At 50.1% G+C, this 16,717-nt stretch overlaps 1 protein-coding gene across 7 annotated transcripts in view; it reads right to left on the bottom strand.

Annotated features, from left to right (window-relative positions):
- The window catches only part of CIITA (class II major histocompatibility complex transactivator), a 64,819-nt gene extending 48,501 nt beyond the window's left edge, over window positions 1-16,318 (bottom strand). For 4 of the 7 annotated variants that reach the window (XM_055365286.2, XM_055365287.2, XM_004057196.5 and 1 more), the window contains exon 1: window positions 16,070-16,318. In XM_055365286.2, the coding sequence (XP_055221261.2) occupies window positions 16,070-16,121 (52 nt within the window). In that variant the 5' untranslated portion in view covers window positions 16,122-16,318. Of the gene's footprint in view, window positions 1-14,409; window positions 14,900-16,069 lie in introns of those variants that run through there. The other 3 variants (XM_055365284.2, XM_055365283.2, XM_019012646.4) reach the window with 1 other exon arrangement.
- Window positions 16,319-16,717: the final 399 nt, after the last annotated feature.

Raw genomic sequence — 16,717 nt, 5'->3', positions numbered from 1 at the left:
GAGGAGAGCTGGCCCTGAAGCTGGAAGACCAGAGGGAGCCTCCTACTGCCCTGTTCTGGGCCCAGAAGAGAATACATTGAAGAGTAAGCTCATGAGAAAACACACACTCAACTTGCCACCCCATTCCTGAGACTCATTTTCTTTTTCTTTTTCTTTTTTTTTTTTGAGACAGAGTCTCACTCTGTCACCCAGGCTGGAGTGCAGTGGTGCAATCTTGGCTCACTGCAACCTCTGCCTCCCGGATTCAAGCAATTCTCCTGCTTCAACCTCCCAAGTAGCTGGCATTACAGGCACCCGCCACCATGCCTGGCTAATTTTTTTATTTTTAGTAAAGATGGGGTTTCACCATGTTGGTCAGGCTGGTTTCGAACTCCCGACCTCAGGTGATCCACCCGCCTTGGCCTCCCACAGTGCTGGGATTACAGGTGTGAGCCACCACACCCGGCCCAGAGACCCATTTTCTTTCACGCATCCACAGCTTTCACTGCCTGTGGACAGGCTCAGCACAGACCCCCGGATGTCACAGAGAATGATCTTTCCAGTCCAAGCTGGGGCACTGGCTGGGGCCACTTGTTCATGACGGTTGAGCGGGGGCTGCAGGAACCCAAACATAACCGGCTTGCAGCGAGATCCCAGCCAACCATGACTAGAGGAAGCAGAACTGAAAGATGGGGCCACCGCCCTTTTCCTGGAGCAGGGCCAAAGCTGGGAGATGGTTGGGGGTGAGATGCTCCACCTCTCCCAGCCCCTTGGTCAGGGATACAGGCACGAAATCTGTTCTCTCAGAGCAGTGAGAAAAGACACCTTTGCCCCAGCTCCTGCCTGATGCCCGCCTCCCATTCCACCCATGCTCTTTATTAAGAACCTACATTGCAGCAATCTGCCTCCTCTTTGAGGCAGTGTGATCTCGTGACAAGAGCTCCAGACTGATCCTAGCAACTCCATGAATGAGTTGTGTGACTTTGGACTTTGAGCCATGTCTATAAAATGATTCCATATCTATAACATTTCTATAAGATAATTCCTTATCTATAAAATAATAAGTTACCCAAACTCAGTTTTCTCACAGGGCATTGGGTCTGCCAGGGACCTTCAAGCTTGACCTCTTTCCTTCACTCTGCAGATGACAAGACTGAGAACCCGGGAAGGATGTGACTTGCACAAGACCTCATAGCCTGTCGGTGGCTGCCCCTGCCCCTTCTCCCCCACTCCCCCCGCCAAGACTCCCAGGCTGGTGCTCTTTCCCCCCAGTCAAAATGTTCCCAATGAAATGATCACCCTTGTCCTGTCTGGGCCCAAGCATAGAGACACAGGTGGTATCACAGATGGGGGATGGTGGGAGGGACCGCAGGGAGGAGCCTGGAGACATTTAGCTCACTCCCACTTATTGATGAGCTCTGCTTCAAACTCTGGATGACACTGCTGTGTGGTTAAGCACACAGTCAGAGAAATAAATTGAGAAGGGAAAGAAGGCAAGTATCGTGAGCTTTGGGGTAAAATTTACCAACTTTGAGACTACCCCTACCTACCAACACACTGTAACCTGGGCAAGTTCATTTTTCAAACCACTTGGAGCCTCAGTTTCCATATCTATAAAATGCGAATAATAATTGGCAACTCACAAGGATTAGGGGAGTTAAGTCACGCGGAGCCCTTAGCAATGGGACTGGCAATCAGTAAGTGCTGAATGAACAGAAGTTTAAGGCAGCACAGCTTCTACATGGTGAGTATAATATGTGTGATGGCCATCATTATTAGTTTGCTTCTTACGTTCGTGAGAGTGACAAAGGGACCCTTTCCCTTCCATTTCTTCCGAGGTCAAACTTTGTGAAGCCGAGCTTTCTGTTCTTTTGCATAAGGGGACCCTGCAGACTTCATAGGAACAAGAAGGGCCCCATAGGCCGGGCATGGTGGCTCACATCTGTAGAAATTCCAGCACTTTAGGAGTCCAAGGCAGGAGGATCACCTCAGTCCAGGAGTTTAAGACCAGCCTGGGCAACATGGAGAAGCCGTATCTCTACAAATAACACAAAACTTAGCTGGGCATGGTGATGTGCATCTGTAGAACCAGCTACTCAGGAGGCTGAGGTGGGAGGATCACTTGAGCCTGGGGAGGTCAAGGCTGCAGTGAACTGAGATTGCATCACTGCACTCCAGCCTGGGTGATAGAGCCAGACTGTGTCTCAGAAAAAAAAAAAAAAAGGCCCCCACAGCCAGCAGGGCAGCTTGGATGGTCTGGCCACGCCCCCCATCACCACCACTGAGAAGTTGCCTGGGCAAAAAGTCACCAGAGGGCCTAAGATCTGCATCATTGGCTCAACCTGGACAAGAAGAAACCCCCTCCCAGAAGCCCCCAATACACATTTCAGCGCCCCACTTCCTGCTTCCCTAAGACCGAAGCCTGCACCTTAAGCACTTCCTCTTGGGTGATCAAGGATTTGCAGCTCACAGTGGACTTCTGCCTCAATCCTCCACACCATCTGAGTTCCCAAAAAGCTCTGGGGAAAAGGCAGGGTAGAGTGTTATGCCCATTTGAGCTTAGAGGAGGTTCACACGCCTCAGTGAAATGGCTTGTCCAAGGTCACGTGGTTTAGGAGCTTGCATCTGAATTCTGGCTGTGATGCCTTAGCCAAGTCACTTGACCTCTCTGAACATCAGTTTTCCCAATATTAGATCTGGAGAATGAAGACTGCCTTGCAGCCCACCACTTTGGGATGCTGAGGCAGGCAGATCACTTGAGGTCAGGAGTTTGAGACCAGCCCGGGCAACATGGTGAAATCCCATCTCTACTAAAAATACAAAATTAGCCGGGCATGGTGGTGTGCTTCTGTAATCCCAGCTACTTGGGAGGCTGAGGCAGGAGAATCACTTGAACCTGGGAGGCAGAGGCTGCAGTGAACCAAGACTGCGCCACTGCACTCCAGCCTGGGCGACAAAGTGAGATACCATCTCAAAAAAAAACAAAAAACAAAAAAGATTGTCCTGCAGGATCATCAGAAGGCCAAGGGGAGTTTTGTGTGGGGTGCCAGCTATGTGGGAAGCCTACAGTCAAAGGAAGTCCATTACATTAGAGGGTGTCAAAGCTGAAATTCAGGCCCAAGACTCTAGGTTTCCCCACAACGCCACAGCTGCCTCCCAGTCACACCAAGATCTACTTGAATCTTGGCATGGGACCTTCCTCTATCCCCAGAGCCAAGTTTCCTATGTCTATAGATGCTTAGGAAGTGCTTCAAAGGTCCCTGCATTGGACTGTTTCTCCAACCTACGTTGCCAGAGTGGGATGGAGGGAAAAGATGGCCCTGATCATCCCGTGGCAGGAGAGAGAGCCCTTCAGCTCTCCCTGAGGGCAGGGACCGTATCCCTCTAGCTCACCTTCTCCCATCTCTCAGCATGTTTCTGCTCATGGCAGCCTCTCTTCATCCGTGGCAATGACATAGAACTAGAATTCACAGTGTCCAGCAAGTGCCAGGTACCAAATGACATGACTCGTAGGCATTACCCCATTTGGTCTAACTTACACATCAGCTATTTGTATTCCTGTTTTTCAGATGAAGAGACAGTCTCAGAGAGATTAGTGGGCTGAGATTTGAACCAAACTACCCATCTCCAAGGCCTCAGCCCACTCTATAGCCTTTTTGAATTGCTCTTGGCCCCCCACCACCCCGGCGAGGGAAGGCGTGGGTGGCAAGACAATTTCTCCTTTTGAGGAGCCATGTGGGGGCAGGGCAGAGGCGCGGTCTGTGTCTTTTTGGTAAATGGGCAGTATTTTTAGAAGGTCCTCTTTGAAACTGTGCTTCCCCCTGGGCCACCACCTTCCACATCCAACTCGAGAAAATGTTCCTGATCTTTTTGCCATCAAAAGTCCTTTTTGGGGTTTATTTTCGTCCCCACTTCACACTGCATGCAGGCTTTGAAAGGCTAAGTGTAGACACTAAACAGGTGTCTGAAATAACAGTTCACTTCTCTCTCCCCCGAGGGAAATCAGGTGTTGCCAGAATGTTCTAACTCAGACTTAAACTATCTGAAGATCAGTGCATGCATCTCTTCTGTGCACAGCATAATGTTCCATCTCAGCTGGTGGAAGATGAATGGGAACTCAGATGGTGAGCTTTGGGGTGAAATTTCCCAACTTTCAGGTTATCCCTACCTACCAACGAACTACAATCTGGGTAAGTTCATTTTTTAAACCACTTGGAGCCTCAGTTTCCTTATCTGTAAAGTGGGGAATAATAATTGGCAACTCATAGAATTAGGGGAGTTAAGTTGCATGGAGCCCTTAGAAAGGGGACTGGCGACCAGTAAGTGCTCAATGAACAGTAGCTTAAGGCAGCACAACTTCTGCATGGTGAGTACAATATGTGTGATGACCATTTTTATTATTAATTTGCTTCTTACCTCTGTGAGAGTGACCAGGTGAGATTTCTTTGTGTCTGGGGCTGTGCTAGATGCCTTGCATTTACTATTCTGTTTCAACTGTTAACGGCAACTCTGGGAGATTGGTGTTATTATAGCCATTTTACAGACGCAGGCGCTGAGATTACGTCCAGTTCATTAGCTGTTTTCTTCCCAGAGGCGGGGAGTCTATCTTTGAGGGTCTAAGGAGGCACTGAAAGGGAGAAGGAGGCTCTTTTGCTACCCCTAAAAGCCTCCAGCACACTCTGAACTGTGATTAAAGAGCATGAGAAGGAGGCCAGGGGTGGTGGCTCACGCCTATAATCCTAGCACTTTGAGAGGCCGAGGCTGGCGGATTACTTGAGGTCAGGAGTTCAAGACCAGCCTGACCAACATGGTGAAACCCCGTCTCTACAAAAATACAAAAATTAGCTGGGCGTGGTGGTGGGTGCCTATAATCCCAGCTACTTGGGAGGCTGAGGCAGGAAAATTGCTTGAACCTGGGAGGCGGAGGTTGCAGTGAGCGGAGATCACGCCACTGCACTCCAGCCTGGGTGACAGAGCAAGACTCTGTCTCAGACAAAAAAAAAAAAAGCTTGAGAAGGAATACTTCCCTACTCTTGACCATAAACTTCTCCTCCTGAGGAATAATGGGAAGACCTCTGAACTGTGTGCCTAGAGACATGGTTTGAGTTTCTGCTCTGCCTTTGATCCTGAGTACATTACCTTAGCCCTCTGAGCCTCCGTTTCAACGAGTGTTGGAGCCCCTTCAATTGAGTCTTTTTGAGATTCTGATTCCTCATTGCCTGGCAGTCTTCTCCTTTTCCTTTCCCCCAAGGCCCCCCCAACACCAACCTGCTCCCCAACCTCATGACAAGCTGCTTCCGGGGGCCAAATGGTGTTGGGAAGCCAGGGGCCTAGGAATGCCTATCTACCACGACCAGACCCCAAACAGCTTCTTTGTGGGGGTAGTAGCTCAAATGAGTTCCGCTTTTGCTCATGCACCCTGTAGTCCTCCAGATAAACTCTAAGAAACATCTCTCACTTTTCCCCTCTAAAGCTGTAAAACAATGATTTACTGAGCACCCCGTAAGAAAGTCACCGAGCTCAGTTCCTTACGGGCCCCAAAGAGGTTTACCACACAGTCCCTGCCAAAGAGGCTTGCAATGTAGACCCAGATGATATTTTAGGAGAGAGACAAAACATAATAATAGCATAGTGGTTAAGGGTGCAGGCTCTGGGTTCAAATCTCAGTTCCACACTTGCTGTGTGACTTTGCAAACGTTACTCAACCTCTCTGAGTCACAGAATCGACTGCATTTTGTTGGCACAGTGCTTACCTCACGGGTTGTTGTGACTTGCCTAAAGTGACTTAGCGAGTAAGTGGTACTAAGATGTAAACTCCAAAAATAAAACAGCAAGGTGACACTTGATACTGTACAACTGGCAAAAGTTAGACATCTGGGAAATGCCAAGTATTGGTTCCACGGGTTTGTGGGAATGTAGATGGATGGGGCCGCTCTGGAGAACGACCTGGCATCATGTAGAATATCTAAGGATATGTAGATCCTACCACCTGGCAATTCAGCTTTTGGGTCTATACATCCCGAAGAAATGTTCCCACAACTCCCCAGGAGAACCCATCTGAGGATGGTTACTTCTGTGTTATTTGTGGTGACAGAGAGTTGGAGGTCACCTAGGTGTCCATCACTGGGGGTGTGGACAGGTGAAAAGTAACCACTGCACTCCATAGAGAACAATGTCTGTGATTAGAAGCAAAGATCAAATGCATCAGAAGCAAGGCAAGTAGATCCTAAAAACATAGTACAGAATGCAAAAGTAAGAAACTGTGGCCAGGCGTGGTGACTCACACCTGTAATTCCAGCACTTTGGGAGGCCGAGGTAGGTGGATCACCTGAGGTCAGGAGTTTGAGACCAGCCTGGCCAAGATGGTAAAACCCCATCTCTACTAAAAACAGAAAAATCAGCCTGGGTGACAGAGTGAGACTCCATCAAAAAAAAAAAAAAAAAAAAAAAAAGGCAAAACATGTTTTATAAGAGCACGTACAAACAGAAAGATACACCTGAAATGCATTAGAATGGGCACCCAGTATGGGAAATAGGGACATTAATGAAGAGAAAACCCTCATGTGAACCAAAGATCATAGTGTACCATGACCTGGGCTGCCCTGGGCAGTTAATCGAAGGTTTAAAGGCCCAAGGGTTGAAAAGAAAAGAAACAAAGGAGGATTCATGGGGTGAGGTTGGTACCTCTATGGCTCACCGACAATAGGGCCTGCACAGAGCCTGGTAGCTATAGATGTTCACAAAGAAGCAAACCTCTGCTCTTGCCACCCCACAGGCTGTCTGGGGATGGCTTGATTTGTGCCCAAGAGCCCAGGGTCCTGGGGAAGAGATAGGAACATGCTGGGCTGGAGCAGGATGGGGGAGGAGCTGGATGTAGAGGAAGAAGCCCCTCACTCTCCAGCCTGCTGTTGGCAAACCAAGTGTAGGTATCCCAGGAGAATGAGACAGAGAGAGGACTTAAGAGAAACTACTGTTCTCACTCAAGACTTTCACTTCCTGGAGTGGCACGAGGAGGTCGCAGGAGACGGAGAGGAAACTAAGGCATGTAGCAACACTGCAGTGCTCAGGGGCTTACGGGCCTGGAAACAGTTGCAGGATCTGATCATTTGTCCTCAAGGTAGGGAGACTAGAAGACGTGCGTGCATGTGCCTGCATGCATGTGTGTGCATGTATATGTGTATAATGGGGGCAGGAGGTCAGACGAGCTTCCTGTCAGGAGAGGTCTGGAAATATTGCTATTGATTGGCTCTAAATCCCGTTTCTGACCTGCAAGCTCCTCAGCTGTGCCACAGGGGCTTGGCTGCAAAGTCAAAAGTTGAATCCAGTCGATAGGCCTATTTGTTTTGTTTCCCAAGCCAATATAAGTGTGTGTGTGTGTGTGTGTGTGTGTAAATCACCATCACAATGGCAATCACTCCCTATTGCCTTCTGCCTGGACACATTTTACATCATTATGGCCCCTTTGGTATTTGGATTTGCCACCCTTGGCTTGGAGGCCCTTGCAGGTCCCAAGATAAATGGCTTGGGAGGGATGGGTGACTGGGGCAGGGAGAGGCAAGATTCAATTGTGTCCTGTCCTGCAATGGAATTGAGGTGTACAGTAGGGTCTTTTTCTATGGAGGGTCTTGGAGGGGACTGGCCCTGGGTACCCAAACAGGCCAGTTCCAGCACTAAAGTTGCAGCATCTGGGGTGTTGGGTGCACTTTCCCAGCTCTGCTGCCAGCTCAGATGGAAAGGTGATTAAGAGGTAAGCTGTCTGAGATCACACCTGTAATCCCAGCACTTTGGGAGGCTGAGGAGGGAGGATGACTTGAGGCCAGGAGTTTGAGACCAGCCTGGGCAACATAGCGAAACCCCATCTCTTCAGAAATAAAAGATACAAAAATTAGCTGGGTGTGGTGGAGTGCCCTTGTAGTCTCGGCTACTTGGGAAGCTGAGGCAGGAGGATGGCTTGAGCTCAGGACCTTGAGGCTGCAGTGAGCAATGACTGTGCCACTGCACTCCAACCTGGGCAACAGAGTGAGACCTTGTCTCATAAATGAAAGGATGAATGAATGAATGAAAGAATGGTAAGCTCCCTGGCAACTGTGGGATGCAAAGAGCTGCTCCCTGCTGACACATGCCTGCTGCTCCTTTTTGCCATCCCAATTCCAGCACCCTTGAATGGATTTCCATTGCAGCTCCCTGCCCTTTGGGTTTGAACCAACCAGCCTCTGGCAAACAAAGTAACTTCAGAGCAGGAAAGTGGAAAACAAAGCAAAATTGGCTGCAATCCCTAGCCAAAGGGCTTCTCAGCAGTTGGAGGCAGGTTAAAGAAAGAAGGACAAGCTCAGTCATGGAAATGGTGGTGTTTACAATAGCCTGGTGGGATGGAATTGACCCAGAAGTCATGAGACCTGAGATCTGGGCACTGCTCTGCTTCTGAGAGGCTGTGTGACTTTGCGCAAGCCTGTTCCCCTCTCTGGTCCCCAGGGCCCTCATCTTTTAAATAAGAGGGTCACACAAGAGCAGTGGTTTTCAGATGAACTTTTACATGGATCCTAACTTCCTGAACAGGTGAAGAGAGAGCTCTGTGGTTAAATAGGATTGCCAGAGGCTCCATTACTCCCTATTGCTTTCTGCTGGGACACATTTCTCACCATTATGGCCTTTTTGGTTCTTGGGTTTGACATCTGTGGCTTAGAGGCCCTTTTCAGGTCCCTTCTAGCTCTGACTTCTGGACAGATGATGGCTTGGAAGGGATGGGTTATTGGGACAAGGAGAGGCAGGGTTCATTTCTGTCCTTGAAACCTCTCTTGCCTAAAATAAGCTGTACAGAGTACAATTTAAAAACACAGCTCAGCCTGGGCGTGGTGGCTCATGCCTGTAATCCTAGGACTTTGGGAGGCCGAGGTGGGTGGATCAGATCACTTGAGCCCAGGAGCTCGAGAGCAGCATGGTCATCATGGCAAAACCCCGTCTCTACAAAAAATACAAAAATTAGCTGGGCGTGGTGGTGTGCGTCTGTAGTCCCAGCTACTCAGAAGGCTGAGGCGGGAGGATCACTTGAGCCTGGAGAGGTCGTCAAGGCTGCAGTGAGCTGTGGTTGTGCCACCGCACTCCAGCCTGGGTGACAGAGTGAGACCCTGTCTCAAAAATAAATAAATACATGAAAATAATTTAAAAAAATAAAAACACAACTCCACCAAGTGAAAGAAGCCAATCTGAAGAGGCTACATACCGTATGTCTCCGGCTATTTCTCTGAAAAAGGCAAAATGATGGAGATAAAAAGGTCGGGGGTTGCCCAGGGTTATGGGGGAGAGAGGGAGGGATGAATAGACAGAGCATGGGGATCTTTAGGGGAGTGAAATGAGTCTGTGTGATACTATAAGGTCATATACATTACATCATGTATCTGTCCAAACCCACAGAATCTACAACACCAAGAGTAAACCCTCATGTAAACAAACCATGGACCTTGGGTAATAATGATGCATCAGTGTAGGTTCATTGATTATAACAAATGTATCAGTCTGGTGTTGAGTGTTCATCATGGGGGAGGCTATGCCTGTATGGGAGGACGGAGGTAGATGAGGGATGTGAAGGTCTAGCTTCCTTGCTGTCCCAGCTTGAGTGCTCCCTATGGGATGGGCTAAGACCTCTGCTGTGACTGTATTGCACCTCAACTCCTGCTGCTTCCCAACCCTGCTTTCTTCCCTTTTCCTTCGGGTGTTCCCTCCTGTGAATGTCCCCAGTAAACCTCCTATATGCAAATCTCCATCTCCTACTTGGCTTCCCAGACAATCTGACCTGAGACAACTTACTTCTATTTTTCCTCCAAGAGGGGCCTGGAAATCCTACAGGACCCCACAAAAGACACCACAGATGCCCCCTCTGAAAGTTCAGGGAAGCCACCTATCTTCTCTGGGTCCTGATGGAGGACACTGACCTCATAACAACTTGGAAAATCTTAAAACTCAAATGAGCCATCATCTCCAGCTTGTGCATTTGCCAGTAAAGGGTCAAGTTATTGCGGGTGAGGGGCCTGGTGGTCCCAGGATGAGAATGAAGATGAGCTGTATGAGCTGCAGCCAGGAGACCTTCAGTCCCTGTCCAGAATGCAGGGTTGGGATAAGAGTTCCCTTCCCCGTTTGCCTGGTCTGTCCCAGCTCCAGATAGCCTCCTCCCCTCTGCATGCCACTCCTAACTGCAGTCAATGACCTGGAAAGGAGTCCAGCAAGTTTTTCCTGGAAGGGAACCTGACCCTGGTGCTGGGGTAGGGGGTGGAGTGATGAGGATCTTGTGACTGCAGTTAGCAAAGCCAGGCCCCACACTCCAGTCCTGATCCAGCCGGCTCTACTTAACACAGTCCCCCCGCCAGCACTCTGCTGGGTGCTGGAGACCCCAGGATGAACCACGAGCCAGTCCCGCTTGCTGAGATCTGACTACGGAGTCCAGCCATTGGCAGGCTTGGCTGTGAGTGAGAATTACCTGGGAAGGGTGTTAAAAACACAGCGTCCTGGGCCTCACCCCCAGTGATTCTATTCAGGGAGTCTGCAGCCGGGCCCAGGAATCTGTATTTTCTTTCTTTTTTTTGAGACGGAGTTTCACTCTTGTTGACCAGGCTGGAGTGCAATGGTGTGATCTCGGCTCACCGCAATCTCCGCCTCCCGGGTTCAGGAGATTCTCCTCCACCAGCCTACCGAGTAGCTGGGATTACAGGCATGCACCACTACACCCGGCTAATTTTGTATTTTTAGGAGAGACGGGGTTTCACCATGTTGCCCAGGCTGGTCTCGAACTCCTGATCCCAGGTGATCCACCGGCCTCAGCCTCCCAAAGTGCCGGAGTTACAGGTGTGAGCCACCATGCCCGGCCTGGAATCTGTATTTTCAAAAATTTATTTTTATTAATTTATGTTTTTTTTCCCTAAAAAAAGGTCTTGCTCTGTTGCCCAGGCTGGTCTCGAACTCCTGGTCTCAAGCCATCATCCTGCCTTGACCTCCCAAGGTGCTGGAATTACAGGCATGAGCCACTGCACCAGGCCCCTTTCTTAATTCTTATATCTTTCCTTCCTGAAGTCTTTCAGCTGCCCTCTGCTGCCATGCCCTTGGTCTAGTAGTCCCCAGACCCTCAGCATAGATTTTACAATAGCTTCCAGGTCTTTCCTCTCATCCGGTTTCCCAAACTGCAGGCATTCGTCTTCCATCTTTACAATTTTTGGGGTCATATTGACATATCACCTCTTCTACAATTTACCTTAGTATTTTTCTTAAATTAACTTTTTAAAGAAACTTAAATAGACCGATTTTAGAAGAAAGCTTTCTAGAGTTGAAAGCAGGGAGTCAGACAGATGTTTGTCCACCCATGTACCTAGCAAGATTATTCACAATAGTCAAGAGGTAGGAACAACCCAATGTCTATCAACAAATGAATGGATGAACAAAATATGGGATATCCACATATTAGAATACTATTCCGCCATAGAAAGGAATTACACATGGCACGACATGGATGAACCTGGAAGACATTATGCTAAGTGAAAGAAGCCAGGCACAAAAAGACAAATATCGTGTAATTCTATTTATAGGCGGTGTCTAGAGTAGCCCAAAACATAGAGACAGGAAGTTGGAGTTACCACGAGCTGGGTGGAAGGGGCAGTGGGGAGTTATTGCTTATTGGGTAGAGTTTCAGTTTGGGAGGATGAAAAAGTTCTGGAGATGGTTGGTAGCGGAGGTTGCACAACAGTTTGAAATATTTAATGCCACTGAAACGTACATTTGAAAGTGGTTAAAATGGTAAATTTTATGTTATATGTATTTTACCATGATTTTACAAAAAGAAAACTTTTTTTCCATGTATAAACGGAAAAGCAAAACCAAACCAACCGTATCACTTGTGGTTGAAAAAGAAACAATGTTACTAAAATAATCGCAGCTTCTTTACCACTTTGTTAAAAAGAAATCTTAGCAAGCATTAGGGCACTGTCAAACACCAGGGAAAATCGGAGACTTTGTCCTTGATGTCAGAAGGATTGAAGGAATCTGAAAAGTATCTATGTCCTTCCTATGAGAATCGGTGGTAACTAATGCCCCTTTCTGAACTGTCTTTTGACTGTGTGTGTCTTGGTCTTTGGAAACCTCCCATCTGCCTATGCTTTCCTCTCTGACTTTTTTCTCTCTCTTTTTTTTTTTTCCTGAGACAGTCTTGCTCTGTTACCCAGGCTGGCGTGCAGTGGTGCAATCTCAGCTCTCGGGTAACCTCCACCTCTCGGGTAACCTCCGCCTCTTGGGTTCAAGTGATTCTCGTGCCTCAGCCTCCCAAGTAGTTGAGATTACAGGTGTGCACCACCATGCCCGGCTAAAACACAAAAAAGTGTTTTAGTAGAGTTGGGGTTTCTCCAGGTTGCCCAGGCTGGTCTTGAACTCCTGGCCTCAAGCAATCCACCCGCCTCGGCCTCCCAAAGTGCTAGGATTACAGGTGTGAACCACTGCTCCCAGCCCCTCTCTGATCTTTCTAAACAATCCCTTTAGGATCTATAATAATTATTCCCAATGCATGAATATTCTTTGGTGGTTTTCTAAAGTGCTTTTTCTGTACACATCAGACATCATCAAGCAAGCTCTCATGTTTTATCCATTTTACAGATGAACCTCAGAGAGGGGAAGTCACTTGTCAGTGTGACTCAAGGCAAATCTGAGGCTAAGTCCAGAAGCTTCCTACCTCCCTCCAGTCACTTCCCTGATTGCCTGGAACTGATCCAGAGTTTCCTTGGGTTAATTTCTGATTCTGCTCTTCTCAAGGTATCTGAGGCTGGGTCTTAGGACATGAAACCAAGCCCCAGCCATCAGACAGACTGGGTATCAACAGGTTTCTCTCTGACTGCCTGGGACCTGCCCTGCATTTGTGGAGGTTCACATCTGCTTGCTGCACTGGACTGGGCTCTCAGTAGACCAGGGTTCAAATCCTGCGTCTGCAAACTGCTTGCTATGTGGCGTTAAGCAAAACAAAACAAAACACCTCCTGGTACTCCTTTTCTGATAGAGGTTTTGTAACAGGGAGAGAGTAAAGAGATGAGACCACATCAGCGCCTCCCAGTGTCTCTGACTTGAGGGACTTTTGCCCCACAAACGAACATTGGAGTCACCTGGGATAGATGGTTTAACCTGCAGGATCTCAGCCTCACCCCAGGCCTAGCCAACCGGGCCTGGGGGTGAGCCCGGGAACCTACATCCTGAACAGGTTGATCATCCCAGGTGATGTTCATGTGTGAGGAGCCTGGGATTCCCCACTCAGTCATCTCCAAAGACCCTGCCTCCAAATGTTCTGAGATTGTTGGAGACTAGGTCATCCCCTAAGGGAGCCGGGGGTTTGCAAGGTGATCATTTGTTGGAGTCAAGTTCCTTTGGCTCCTCTTTCTCCAAGAGGAAGAAGTACCTGTTTCCTTAATCTCACTCCGGAGAAGTATTTATTTATTTTTTCTTTGGAGTGGGGAGCAGAAACGGAAGACTTCCTGCCAAAGTTAGACACTCCAGGCTGCGGCTGGGGAGGGAGCCATGCCTTGAACTTCTAGGCTTTTGCCACCTCTCCTGTGCCACCTAGGGTGCAGAGGGGCTGTGGGACTCAGGAGGACCGCGGCTTTTAAGAGTTCCAGACTAAGCTAAGCATGGTGGCTCCGATTCCGGCTTTCCTGGACCCCAGGGAGATCCAATCTCCCACTCCCACCCCGGCATTCGCACGCTGGCTTTCCGGGGCGCTTTAGCCTCTCTCCTTAGAGGGTGTGACTCAGGGCCCCAAAGCGAGGTAGAGAAGTGAGAGATCAAGAGCTCGGTTCAGTCCGGGGGATCCCTCCCCCACCCCTCCCAACAACACACACCTTCGCCAAGATGTTCAACGAGAGTTGAGGACTTCTCCCATCCTCTGGTTAAAGGTTTGGCTCCCTACTGCCTCCCTGCGCAGGGCCCCCCGCCTGGAGAGCCCAATACCCAAGATTCCGGAGTTAGAGATGGAATATGACCCAACAGGGAAAGTGAAGCTCAGGGAACGGCGGCCCTGGTCCAAAGTCTGGCGTACAAGAAGGGCGCGCACCTCTGCAGGATCCCGGGCGCGCGGAGTCGGCCAAGGGTGGCCGGGGGCGTGTGTCTGCTCCGCGCTCCCCGTCTGGGCTCCGGCTTCTCTGCAGAAGCTGCCGCCAGGCTTTCCTGCCACCCGCCCACGGCCCCGGAGCTCTGGGCACAGCAAGCCAAGCTCCGGGTTCCCGGCTCCTGGTTCCCGCGCAGAATCGTTGCAGGGATGCTGGAAACGAGGTGTTTCCCGGCCCTACATTTTGCATATTCCATCCCCCCATCCTCCCAGACTTGCTGTGTGATCTTGAGCAAGTAGCTGACAGTCTCGGAGCCTCGATTCTCAGCCCGACCTTAGGGGTTACAGAGGAGACTTTAGTCACCTACCGCTGTTCCCCAGGCTCCCGCGCGCGCTGCTGGTGGCCTCTCCCTCCCGCCAGCTCTGGGGCCGCGGCAAGTCTGTGGCAGCTTGTCTGCTGGTCATCCTACCTCCCCGCCTCCCCGCAGTTCTTTTTCCCTTTCACTTTCTTTCTGCAGCGCTGAGCTCGGGCCAGGCTGTGGAGCAACCAGGCACCTACTGTGGCCACCACGTGCTTTATCAGAAGTGGCATCCCAACTGCCTGGGCCATCCAAGAGGTCCCTGCCTCCAGTCGGTTCCTCACAGTGGCCAGCCCCACTTCGGGGAGAGTCCCAGGCCCCGGGCCAGAAGCCAGGAGCTAGGGAGCCACTTGGGCAAGTGATCTGCAAGTCCTGAGTTGCAGGGAGCTTGTCCCCACCCCTGGGTGGGTCTCTGTTTCTCTCCAACTCAGTCCAACCGTGAAAGTGGCAAACCACCTCCCAGGGCACATGGCCCCTGAGATGAGCTAACTGAGCTATTCACTCCTCTGATGCTGGCCCTAGGGAGGAAGAGAAAATCCCTCAGGTACCTTCCATGGATGGAAAACCTGTGTTCCCATGACCACACCCCCAGCCGTGGCAAGAGCCCTGCCCGTCCTTTTCAGAGGTCTTGGATTCCTGCTGGGTCCTCCAGGGCATGAGACCTTGAGGTGGTCACTTTCCCTTTTCAGGCCTGAATTTCCTCATCTGGAATTGAGGGAGGGGGCAAGGTCACCTCTGACTTCTCCCCCTCCAACACTTTCCCGTAGCAACTTAAGGCTGCACCCAACCACACCGGCAGACCTGTCATCAGTCTCTGGGTTCAAAGCAAACCATACATTTCAGGGGAGTCTGAGAAAAGGGATACCACCCCTTTAACCATCCAACAACAGCAATGCCAATAAAATTGAACTCCTATGAGCTCAATTCCAGTTCCTATAAAATACTGGACACTGTGCTAGCTCCCTCATCATTACCCTTTCATACAGGCTTTCCCACAGGTCCATTGTACACTCCAGGAAAAGTGACTCGAGAATGTAAACAACTTCTTCAGGGGCACACCCTTCCCAGCCAACGGTGTAGCTGCCATGCTGCCTTCAGAGCCGGTGCCAGGTGTCTGCACTGTGCTCTTCCCACCATCTGTTCCCCCGTCCCCTGACCCTTTTCAAACAACACCATTTGGAAACTGGGGGGAGGGCAGCATCCGCCAGCTCTCCCCAGCTGCTGAGGGCTCAACAGCTACACCTCAAGGCTGACTCCAATTTTGGTTTCCCTGCTTCTCTGGGTATGGAGTAGAGTCTGGCAGAGGTCCCGTCCTGCAGAGGCACCCCTCAGTATTTACCCAAAGGGAGGTGAGAAGACCTTGCTGTGGGCCGAGCCAGGCCAGCATGCTGAGAGTTAGTGACACACTGCCCGAAAGTCTGACTTCTAGAACCTTTCGGTGCTGATACATGGTTCATACTCCAGACACCTGGCTGACCTGAAGTTTCCCTCCGGTGGAAGGAAATAGACAACTCTTTCACATCTTCCAATGGCCTGCCCTAGCAGGACACAGACTCCTGTTCCCATCCTCACCCCCATCCCCAATTCAGAATGGTTTCTCTGTTTATCTGGAATGGCAGGACCAGCTGAGACTGCACGCTAAATTAAGATTCTTTCCCGGCCTTTTTACCTTGTGGCTCTGACAGGTAGGACCCAGCAGGGCGTGGAGCCAGGCAACGCATTGTGTAGGAATCCCAGCCAGGCAGCAGCTCCCGGAGTCTGGCAGCCCCTCCTCGTGCCCTCAGCTTCCCCAAGGATGCCTTCGGATGCCCAGCTCAGAAGCACACAGCCTCATCACTAGCCTCATCACTAACCAGTCACCAGTTGGGAGCCCGCCAAGCTAAGCCAACATGCAAAGAAACAAGTGAGGGATCATCAAAAAAACTCTCCCTGCAAGGTGGCCCCAAGCGGTCAGATTTCTGTTTCTGAACACCCTCTAATTTTACCACACTCCCTTAAGCCCTCCCCACACCTCTGAAATTAATTTCACTTCCTTACTGTGGATTGAATTTGGGGAAGACAGAAGGTTGCACAGAAAGTCTGTTGGGGGAAACTTCAACACTCTGACGCTCAGAAATGATGATCACAATGGAACCGCACTGGTGCCAGCTGCCAGTATCTGCCACCTTCTGCAGGATGGGGCCAGTGTCATAGCCCCCCGCCCAGACGCCTCAAGACAAGCTGAGAGCCTCTGCTGGGGACTTCTTAGATGCTGCTCTCCTCTACCATGCCCACTCCCACACCAAATTGCCCTGAATTTCTCTGGAGATCATAAGTG

The sequence above is a fragment of the Gorilla gorilla genome, chromosome 18, assembly GCF_029281585.2.
Source record: "Gorilla gorilla gorilla isolate KB3781 chromosome 18, NHGRI_mGorGor1-v2.1_pri, whole genome shotgun sequence".
In the NCBI taxonomy this organism is placed as follows: Eukaryota; Metazoa; Chordata; class Mammalia; order Primates; family Hominidae; genus Gorilla; species Gorilla gorilla.
Note: the sequence above shows the minus strand (reverse complement) of the source record. Positions and strands in the feature narration are given on the sequence as shown.